The following is an 11,607-nucleotide window of genomic DNA, read 5'->3' as shown; positions in this document are numbered from 1 at the left end:
TTTGAGAAACCTGGTCTAGTGGGAGGTGTCCCTGCCCAGGGCAGGGGGGTTGGAACTCCATGAGCTTTAAGGTCCCTTCCAACTCTAACCATTCTATGATTCTATGACCCCTTCGGTAAGACACTTTCTGAATTACTAGGAATTCTGTGGATTCCTATCCAGTGAAAAAGGCGGTTTTCTGATGCTAGCGCTGTTCTTGCTTCTCGAGCACAATCTAAATTTCAGATATCCCGATAATACTCTTAATTATGGTCTTGTAAATTGTTGATGCTAAAGCCCATTGAGAGCTCTATGAGAGACGTGACTTGGAACATATTGGTGGAATTTTATATTTAAACATATAAAATATCTGGGAAATACATGTTTAATGTGAACTAATTTCTAAAGAGCTCTGTATACTGAAGTTAAGTACAAGTAGTGTTATAAAGCCATCTATTTGAAATTGTGTTAATCCTCACTGATTTATCACTTCCAAAAATTCAGTTTCATTATGATTGTAAACTGGGCCCCCAGTTTACACTTACAGACATATTTTAAGCTGTGCATTGCATTAAGCTTTTTAAAAAGCTTTTTTGTCTTAGTAAAACAATCATCTCAAATTACTTTCTGTTTCTTATGAGCAGCAACAGTGATGGGAGCCCAGGTGACATTTTCCTTGCTCCTGCTGGGCAAAGAGAAAGACCTGGGCTGGCGCAAACACATTCTCCAGATTAACAGCCAGCTGTGCGGCAGATGTTGTTGGCAGGGCTTGGGCTTCTACAGCTAGAAAGCAGTCTTTGAGGAACACGGCCTCCCAGAGACGGGTTCCACGTGACAAAGAGGCAACAGGAGATGGGTGAAGGCGCCTTCAACTAGGGAGAAGTCATCTCTTGATTGAAGGTCCTGCTCCTCATGGGGGACTCCACAACCCCCAACATCTGAAAAGGCAATGTTGAGGAGGGACAAGCAATCCAACAGATTTTAGGGGACATCGAGGACAACTTTTTTGACAAAGATGCTGGACACATAGAATACAGGAGATGCTCTCCTACATCTGCTGCTCATAAACAAGAGGGAACTGCTCAGGGAATGACAGGGGCAGCCTTGGCTGCGGTGGCTGAGATAGCAGCGCTTAGGATCCTCAAGGAAAAGGTGCAGTTGTTACTACTGGGGAAGCAGCGTGCTATGGTCTGAGAAAACCCATAATGATTTATCGTTGTTTAGACAATTATTCTATCACCTGATGATCCCTCCCCACCCGCGCAGGGGAATCGGGAAAAACAAGGAAACATGAGGGTTGAAATACAAATAGATTCAATAGGATAAGAACCAGTATTGATCCCAATACCAATATAAAATATATAAGGATTATACTCAGCCAATTCTATCAGCAGGAAGCTGTGCACTCCCAGCAGTGGACAAGAAAAGTCAGACACTGTGAATACTACAGCTTCGGGAGGAAGGGCTCAGGGGTCTGGTACCAGGGCAAGAAGTTTTCTGGACCGCTACCATCAAGGGAGAGAGCAAACTACGCAGCAAACTTTCTAATTTATATTGAATGTGACATTCATGGTACGAAATAATCCTGTTGGCCAGCTTGGGTCAAGTGTCCAGGCCTTGCTTCTCCTCATCCCTGCACCTGGCAAGGCTCAAAAACACCGAGACCTTGAATCCCACATAGCCTAGCTGGCTAGAAAGTAAATATTTTCATGAATTCAGACACTAGAGTCTTCTAAAAGTGCAGTTTTCCCAAGCATTAGAAGAGAAGTTAGTCCTGTGTCACTCAACCCAGGACACAAGGACCACCTGTTGGGATTTCTTCTGAGACAGCAGCTGAGTCTTAAATAAACAGGCATTGATTTATGCTGCAGCTACAAAGTAATCCATATGTTACTAATGAAAAATTAAGCATTAATCTAACATTAGTTAAGCTTTATTAGGTATATGATACCATGAGTCTGATGCTGAATTGTTGGCTACAATCTCTGCTATCTTTAGTTTTTGGTCTTCTTGCAACTAAGGAAAGCAAACAGGCATTACAAACTATTTTCCTACTTTCAGTCAAGCAGTTCTGTGGTATATCCGGGTGCAAGGCAAACGGGACATGTTTCACAAACAGGTCTTCGTATTACGGAAGTGAGGAAGAGATGGAGCAGACTAAAGGCTCTGACTTTAGGGGAGCAGACTTGGGCTTCTTCAACGATCTAATAGGCAAGATATCTTAGGAGGCCATCCTGAAGGGCAAAGGAGCCCAGGAGAACTGGCTGATAATGCATATTGTTTTAGTTGTTGCTAGGTGATGTTTACAGTATTCAAAGACTTTTTTTCAGCTTCCCATAGAAGATGAGAAGGAGCATAGATGGAACAATGGAATTGTTGTCCCAAATCTGAGTTCTTTACCCGGTATGCAAGCCAATAACACACAGATATTTCAAAGTTTATTCCATTAATGTGCAGAAATGGGGTGCTCATCCCAAGGGAGCACACCTTAGTTTCAAAAATTTCTCTTTTTATACACTGGTGTCCTGGTTTGGGGTGAAGAAGAGCCAACTTTCTGTTCATTGAGACAGGCTCTTGCTTATACTCATTGCTGTAGCAATCAGGCTCAGGTGACTTTGGTGTTTGCCCTGTGGAGGGGTCGCACCTGTGGGGAGGAGTAGACAGGACAGGTGACACAAACTGACCAACAGGGTGTTCCGTTCCATCCCATCTGCCATGCTCAGTATAAAAGCTGAGGAAGCAAAGAGTCAGCTGGCTTCTTTAATGGCTCTCTTTCTTCAATGACTGATGTCCAAGGAGGACCCTGTCTGTTTGTCTCCCTTTGATCCCGATCCATGCTTCCTGAACCCAGTTCCCATCTGTTGCCATGTCCAGTCTGGGACTTCCCCATTGCCTGCCGGTGACATCTTCCTGGGAACTTGATACATTTTTATATATATTGTATCTATTTCATTATTTCCTTTTTATTTTATTATTAATATTTCATTAAAGTAGTTTTGTTTTTCCTAAACTCATAAATCTCTTTATCTTTCTGCTTCCTCTCCTTGGAGTGAGAGGTGGGGGAAAGCATCTGTCGTCTTGTCACTGGCCAAGCTGGCCCAAACTGCAACAGCCTACGATCTAGAATAGGATGGAGATGAGTCTTCTGTGCCCTAAACTGGTAATTCACCACTCTGTCTGTTATGGTATTATTACAAATAACAGCTCTTTTCTCACCAGTTCAGCTTTGTAGGTACTAAAGACTAGAGGACTGGCTGGTGGTGTAAGACCAAAAGACACCAGTATTTTCCGTAGCTATATAAATTTCAGCATTACTCCATCTATTTTGATGACACTAGCAATTCCACCACAGCATTAGCATCACCAGGAATATGGGCAATGATACTGCTGCTGTTTCTCACGGAGCACTGAAATGAGGTAAATGTCCTTGTCACTGCTTCCTAAACCTGTTTCCTCTCTGTTCTTCTCTGCGTCAGCAAAGACTCTTAAGTACCCCTACTGCATGGAAAAAACCCATTTCAGGATCATGGCATTCAGCTCCTGGCGATAACCTGCTTTGCGCAGATACAGCCAATGACAGCAGAGATGATCATCAGGATAAACCAGATAAATATTCAAAGTTTGTGAGGTTGAAGTAGTAAGCTTTCCCCTCCTCTTTATTCTCATTTCTTTCGCAGAGGTCCCAGTTACATGGATAGAGATGGTATTGTCATATGCACAACTGTTTACCGTTAAGATACAAAAATATGTGCTTACTTGGAGGGGAAAAAAGCCCCTTCCCAATACAAATATCTTTTTTCTGAAATTAGAAAGTAGTTTTGGAATAAGTTAGTGTAGAAGCAAATTCTGTTATGACAATTTGCAAAGCTTCACTGAGCTAGGGGAAAAGGATATCCAGGTTCATATGGTAGGAGGTTAAAACGTATTTATGGACCATCCCTGAACGTGTTTAAGAGTTGTTTAGATGTGGTGTTGGGGGATATGGTGTAGGGGAGAACTTTGTAGAGTAGGGTTGATGGTTGGACTCAATGACCCCAAGGGTCTTTTCCAACCTGAATGATTCTATTCTATGGTTATCTTGTTTTTCCCTGAGCACTTTTGGAAAGACTGTTGAGAAACACAAGCTATCTTTAACAACTGCATGTTGGATCTGGCTGTATCAGGAATCATTTTGTAGTCACAGGTTTCCAGGAAAATACCCATCCTTGAGGGTGAATGTCCTCAAAGGGACAGAAGAGCTCAAATAAAGGAGTCTGTGGGCTCACACTACCATAGAATCCACACGAGAGGACTGTATGCGGATGCTGGATTTAACTAAGAGATCAGTCTGGATAGGTTGTGGGTTTTCAGGCTGCTGACTGTTACTTATTTCACAGCTCTCATCTTTGCTCAAAGAGACCTTTCCAGCAGAACCCTTATGTTCTGTATTATAGTTGTTAGCAGGCAGTACTGTACCAGACTGTCCCCATTTGGCCCAGGGCTGGATTTGAAGCCTGAAGGTGGAACCTCTTTCCTCTTGTGCAAGAAAACTTGGATGGGGGCTTAGAGGTGAAACAGGGGCTTAGAGGTGGCTGCCAAAACCATGCTTGGAGGGAACAAGTCCCCTCAGAGGCCAGGTAAGCTCAGGAAGTTCCTGCCTTCTTCCTTTCTGGAAAAATCATAGAATGGTTTGGGTTGGAAGGGACCTTAAAGCTTATGGAGTTCCAACCCCCCTGCCATGGGCAGGGACACCTCCCACTAGACCAGGTTGCTCAAAGCCCCATCCAGTCTGGCCTTGAACACCTCCAGGGATGGGGCATCCACAGCTTCTCTGGGCAACCTGTTCCAGTGTCTCACCACCCTCAGAGTGAAAAATTTGTTCCTGATATCTGATCTAAACCTACCCTCTTCCAGTTTGAAGCCATTACTCCTCGTCCTATCATTAAAAAAGAAGGGATGACGCAGGTCCTCTCACCGGTGGTGACCCCGAGCCCTGTTTACCCCCTTCTTTCTTCCGGGCCTAAAAAATCACCGCTGCTCTTTGCTTCTCCTTCCAAGCATGAAGGACCTTGACGCTTCCCCCCGGGGCCTGGCGCTGCCCGGCGGCCTCAGCGGTGCAAAGTACAAGGGGTGGTGCCGGTCCGGCCCCCTCTCCCTCACCTTCCCCCGGGGCGAGGGTCCCCGCCCGCCCCCCGGCCGTACCTCACTGCCGCCCGCAGGCCTCGAACTCCGGCCGCCGCCTCCTCGCTGCCCGCTCCTCAGGGCGGGCATGGCGGCTCTCCCCGCCCCTGAGGGCAGCGCCGCGGCCCGGGCAGGCCCCACCCCGCGGCGGGGCGGGAAGGGGCGGCCCCGCGGCCGCCCTATAACTCCCCTTTCGCCGGGTTGGGCAGGAGGTAGCGGTTCCTGAGGAGCGGGATGGAGGCGGTGGCGGGGTACCAGCAGCATGTGGGGTCGAGCTCTCTGGGCAGAGTCCTGGCCGGCGGCCGCCGCCAGGAGCGCCCCGGCTGCCCCCCGGCCTCCGCCGGCGGCTCGAAGGGCGAGGCGCGGGTGCTGGTCATCAACACGGGCGGCACCATCGGCATGGTGCAGGACGACAAGGGTGAGAGGGGGGGGGGGCTCTGCGGGGCGGGGTGGCGGGGGCGGACTCCCCCCTCAGCGTGCGCTGCCGTGGTGGGGGGCGGTGGGTCGGGGGACACCCCGCTTTGGCCAGCGGAGGCTTGGGGCTGCCGCTGCCTGAACCGGCAGCCGCTCTGCCCGCCGCGGGTCGTGCCTCAGCATCCCCGGGTTCCCCCTGGCCGGTAAGAAGCGGGGGTGCGCCTTCCTCTGATCCCCTCTTCCTACCGACTGGTTGTTTCGGTAGCCCCCTGGACAGGCAGCCTTCTGGCAAGTGAGTCCCACGGCTCGTTAGAGCAGGTTTTGGCAGAGGGCAACGTGTTTCCTGAAGTGTGAGTCCTTTCCTCCCTCCTTCACGCACTGAAAATGAAACCGGTTTAATTGTACCACTCGTGCGGTCTGGTTTGGGTTATGTGGGTTTTTTTGTTTTTTTTTTTTGGCTTTATTTTTAGTCCCAAAAGAGCTACTGTGCCAGGCTACCTGGAGAGCGTGTGCCTGGCATTCCTACTGGGAAGAGCGTGGGCTGTCGGAGGTGGTGGCCACGTCAAGGATTTTCAAGTGGTGACCTGACCTGGCAGACACATCTGATCCGAGTGTGGCAGCGTACGCGCTGCCAAGTGCCATGACGAGCGAGATCAGATGCAGCATCTGTGCTCGCCCACCTCTGGGCAGGCTCCTGCTGCACTCCTACCAGCTCCCGACTTCCTTCAGGAAATCATTGAAGGGTTCTGCTTTACCTTACCAAGGGAGGGTGAGACTTATGTTCAGGAAAAGGCCAGATGTGCCAAACCCCCTCCCGCCAGCTGAAAGATGTTGAAATCCAAAATTGAGCTCTGAGATGTCTCAGCGTACTGCCTGCATCTTACCTGAAAGCTTCTTAGGTACCTACAGGTATATGCTGTGTGTTTTCAGATGCCCCTAAATATCAGCAGGTAGGTCCCTAAACTCACTTAACACCCGCCGCAGACCCCCAGTCCAGACGCTGGATGGAATGGCACCTAAGCACCTATAGACCCACACTCAGTAGGCACAGGTCTCAGGGGATGCCAGAAGCATCAGCCAACAGGAAAAAGAACAGATTCCAGCCAGGTCTAACTTGCTGCAGGGCTGTGCGTTTACCAGTGTTGGTGTAAGGGGACCGAGGGTAAGGTGTGGGGGAGAGGGGGGCAGTCCAATTTTGGTGAAAGTCTGTTCGGTTTCCTTCCTCCTTCACTTGAGAGGCAGTGAAGCATCCCAGGGCTTCCAGAGCCTGTGTCTGTCTGGGTTCAAAAGCGTGGGTACTTGTGTTCCCTCCCTACAGAATTTGAAGCCCCTTTCTGAAATACCATCTCAGCTTCTCATCTGGTAGCATGAAAACACTTGGGACTTCACCTCAGAGCTTCCTAGACTAGATTGGGTTCCTAATACATATCCCTCCTTCTTGGAAGACAGTGTCTGGCTGATCTGTATTATTGTAAGGCAGATGCTTTAAGGTGTTGTTCTGCTTTGTTTTTACGGCTGTCATCTTTGTGTTTATCAAAGTTGTAAAAAAGAAAAAAAAAGTCTATATTTCAAATGACGTGGTGACTTTCCTCTCTCTGTCTGCATTATTTATACTAAAATAATATCCTACTTATATTGTCTCAGCTTCCCAAACACCTTTTCTAAACAAATAAATTAAAATCACACGTCTAATTCTCTTATAAATGAACTCCATGACCTCTTCTCATCTTGTGTGCTTTTTTTTTTTCCCTTTTGCTTAACAAGTGTCAATCATTAAAGCATATGCAAACAATCTAACAGTTATATCCAATGATGCTCACTTGCTGCGTCTGGTGAGGGTTTCAACCTGCTTTTCCTACAGGGATCTGGCAGCAGAGCAGCCAGAGTACCTCTTTCAGAATATTTGGCAGTCTTCAGTGTTCAGACAGAAGCTGGTGAAAGGGCATGGGAAAGGCAGCGTGCCGGAAAAAGCTAATTTCTTTTATTACTGAATTGATAGAAAGGGCCTGTTTACAACCATACCTAGAGCTATAAGTGTTTTATTTCAAGCAAGGTGAACAGAAGTAGCTTCCCTGAGCTGCGAGAAATCTTTGAGAGCAGTTGCTGCTCAAAGTGAAGGGATTAAGCTAGCTTTCTACCTACCTAATTTCCATCTAGGCTTACAAGCTTTTCTATGGCCTTTCCAGTTCCTGGGAGAAGATGGTTTCATTTTTAAAATCAGACAGTTTTGAGAAGCCTAATGTGTTCTGCAAGGAATACGTTCCTGTGCAGAACTGCTCCCCGTGTACCAGATGGATACAGTCACAATCCCTGGGCTCGTTGTGCACGTATGGAGCGATGATTTATCATCGTGATATCCGATTGTAAACTTCCCGTGGAGGTTCTGCAGTTGACCTGTGCACGTGTGGTGACTCCAGCACGTCTGGGACCTGTTGGACTTTCTGCACACCTATAGGTTACCTGTGCAGGAGTCGTTTCCAGAGGATGGGTGATCTGTTCCTGTTTGTGTGAGCCGGGAGACAACCAGACACAGTTGCAGACTCTCTCAGTGTTCATGTGTTTGCTGTCAAATAAGGTATTTCAGTGCATTTTAAAAATTTCTTCCTTCTACTTCCTCTTACTTATATCCTCCTACCACAGCCTCTTTTGGCTTATCAGTAGCTCATTTCAGAAGGAGACTCTTTATTGCCACTCCTTAGTGAGGTTGCCCTGATCCTAATCTTTGCATCAAGTTTATGCTCAAGTTCCGCCTGGTGCCTTCAGGAAGACCTTTTCCTTGGGCTTTTGGGCTGGATCTTTTTCCAAGCTCTTACCTGAGGTAATTCAGGGAAAAAAAAACTGCCCAGCAAATACAAGTAGAACTAAGCTAGATTCCCTTCGGAAGATTACTGATCTTGGAATAGAGTCTGCCTGGGTAACCTAGTTAGCTATCTGTATTTTCTAGATGTACCAGACTGCCAAAGGACTGGGTGCTGTAGTCCAAACCTTTTTCTGTTTGAAGCCTATCCATCTCACTTCTGAAAGCTCCAAGTACCAGGGCTGCAGAAATGAGTATTTTGGAGAACGCTTTCTGCTTCTCTGCCTTTGCAAAAAATGTTACTTTTGGGGTCTGGCACCGTAGATGTGTGTGCCATTTCTATGGATAATCTTATAGGTAAAAACTGGTTTAGCCAAGTCCTTTGTATTCCTCAATGTGGAGAGGTTGTTAGGGTTGGGGATGATGACTCCAGCATGCCGATGTGCGGTACGCCCCTTCTCACCACCACCTGTGGTTTCTGGGGTGCAGAGCCCCACTTGACACAGCGGCATCAGACTTTCTCAGCTCCCTGTTCCCTGCCGCAGCACGGATTGTGGGATATCTTGGTTGGCACGTAGCTATCGCTGCGTTATCTGTGGCACCAGGGTGAGAAGCAGAGCCCTCCGTTGTAGATGAGACAGAACCGTGCTTGTTCTCCTCGGCCACAGCTGCTTGTTTGCCCTTCTGCCTTTGTCCCTCTGCTTTGCGGTGCCGGGGCTGGGCAGCTAAAGAGGGGAAGGACAGAAGTTGATGAGAGAGCTATTTGGACAAGTCGCACAGCCTGCCCCTTCTCTGCAGGGGTGAAGCTGCTTCAAATACTTGGTTAACAAGCTTGGCTCGCGCAAGATGTTTTCCATGCATAATAAAGTAGAAGTGTTCGTAAAACGGTTGCACTTGAGTCCCCCTGTTTGCTTCTTGAAGCCATAAAGCAGAAAACATGTGGGCGCGTTTAGGGGACTGCATAGGTTGTAAGTGGGTCATCTTGGATGGATCTGCAGAGTGTCTTAGAAAAAAGAAAAGGTTTAAGTTCAGTTCAAGCAATTATGGAAAAATCCTGGCAGAGTTGTGATTAAGAGGTGAGGAGTTGCCATTTATAGAGAAGGGATTTAAGAATATTAATGTACATCAGCTCTCTGGTTCCTGGGGCAAATACAAAAAATAAACAGTCTAATCCATTGTCAATATTCAGACCAAGACGAGCATTGGACAAACAGAAGAATAATCACAAAACACCCAGAAAACACTTGAAACTGGGCTGCGCTTCGGAGCCAAAATAACTGTATGCTCAAGGGCAGGCAGAAGTGGCCGTTTGTGACTAAGCTAGGAACATCCTTAATAGGAAAAGCAGGGATTATAGCTGAATGCACAAAACAAGCAAAGCTTGAAAGCGTGTTAAGTATATTTTGTAAAACAAAGTATTTCGGCAGGAATCCAAACAAATCCACTCAAACACTGTTGCCGTCCTGTGAGAAAGTTGGCCATGAAGGGGCCTGCTACTTCATTTAAGGCAAGCCAGGAGGGAGATTAGGGAGTTCTTAAGGGTTTTTCCGTCAGTTTGGAAACTAAATGAAAAAAGATAGAAGTCCTATTGAAAATACTTTCTGTGTTTGGGGGTATTTTAAATAGACTTTGCTGTTTGAAGGTGAGACAAAAAAAAAAAAAATAAAATGCAGGTGCTAACTTGGATGAGAATTGTTTTTAAACAAACAGAAGAACTAGGAACTAGGAGAAATTTACCTGGCCTTAAACTCAGAATAGCTAGAACTAGCAGAAGTAGGATAATGAGATCTGAGAGTTTGTTTGCTATCTGAACAGGTGATATAAAACATTCGCTGAGATTAAACTGAACTGGATGGTAGCACCAGTAGAATCTTAAAAGTCCAGAAGGACGTACCTCTGATGGAAGTTCCTTGAATGAAAAACATCTCAAAAAGTCAGACTTAAGAAAACCAGGGTGGCTTCTGGCTCTGGACACCGGGACTGTTGGTGCCTTTCCTGAAACAGGGTATTGGGAGACGGGAATCAAGTTAGATTCACAAATGAACTCAGTTCTATGATGCTCAGGATTGTAACATCAAAAATTTAGGTCCTTTTCTGTCTAACAGAGAGTATCTGTGGATTCCCTTTGAAATGCCTGGTTGCAACCAGGACAACTGCAGATTCAGCAAACACTAAATGAACTTAAGCCCAACCATTTTAGGGCCCCTGCCACAGAGAGAAAGACGGCATCACGGGCAGGGAGAGTGTGAACAGAGTTTAAGATGCATCCACGCTTTTGACTTTTTCTGTTCAGCAGCTTATGCACCTTATCTACCTCTTGTCAGTTGAGATGTTGAGTCCTAAACCTGCTGGTGGAAAGTACCTATTAGAGAGAGAGCGATTAGAGCACTTAGTTAAGACTCTTATGGGAAGCTGAGGTTTCTCTATCTCTGTGTGTATATATATATATATATATATACACACACACACAGATTTTTGTCTATATCTGTCAATGCTTAATACCTACTATGGGGTTTGTTTTAGCTTTTTTCTTAGTGTTTTTTTCTCTCTGGAAATGCTATTACCATTGACAGTCTGATATAACATGTAGCTTTCCGATATATCACAGAATCACAGAATCACAGAATCACAGAGGTTGGAAGGGACCTTTTAAGATCATCTAGTCCAACCAATGAAAAAAAAAACAAAAAAAAAAAACCACAACACAAAAAAACAAAAACAAAACCACCACAGACGCAACCCACACACACACCACCACACCACCCAACACTAATCCATATTCCCAAGCACTATGTCAACTCCTCTCTTGAATACCTCCAGGGATGGTGCCTCAACCACCTCCCTGGGCAGCCCATTCCAATGCCTGACAACCCTTTCAGTAAAGAAATATTTCCTAATATCTAACCTGAACTTCCCCTGGCGTAACTTGAGGCCATTACCCCTTGTCCTATCATCTGTAACTTGGGAGAAGAGACCGACCCCCGCCTCTCTACAGCCTCCTTTCAGGTACTTGTAGAGAGCAATAAGGTCTCCCCTCAGCCTCCTCTTCCCCAGGCTGAACAGCCCCAGCTCCCTCAGCCTCTCTTCGTAAGACTTGTGCTCCAGACCCCTCACCAGCTTCGTTGCCCTTCTCTGGACCTGCTCCAGCACCTCAATGTCTTTCCTGTGGTAGGGGGCCCAAAACTGGACGCAGTACTCGAGGTGGGGTCTCACCAGTGCCGAGTACAGGGGGACGATCACCTCTCGGGTCCTACTCA

General features: G+C 46.7%; 1 protein-coding gene across 1 annotated transcript in view; it reads left to right on the top strand.

Annotated features, from left to right (window-relative positions):
* Positions 1-5,373: 5,373 nt before the first annotated feature.
* The window catches only part of ASPG (asparaginase), a 48,321-nt gene continuing 42,087 nt past the window's right edge, over positions 5,374-11,607 (top strand). Inside the window, exon 1 of the mRNA XM_074149706.1 lies at positions 5,374-5,557. Within this exon, the coding sequence (XP_074005807.1) occupies positions 5,374-5,557 (184 nt within the window). The remainder of the gene's footprint in view (positions 5,558-11,607) is intronic.

This window comes from Numenius arquata, chromosome 6, assembly GCF_964106895.1.
Source record: "Numenius arquata chromosome 6, bNumArq3.hap1.1, whole genome shotgun sequence".
Lineage (NCBI taxonomy): Eukaryota > Metazoa > Chordata > Aves > Charadriiformes > Scolopacidae > Numenius > Numenius arquata.
The sequence above is the reverse complement of the archived record's forward strand: the minus strand, read 5'-3'. Positions and strand labels throughout refer to the sequence as shown.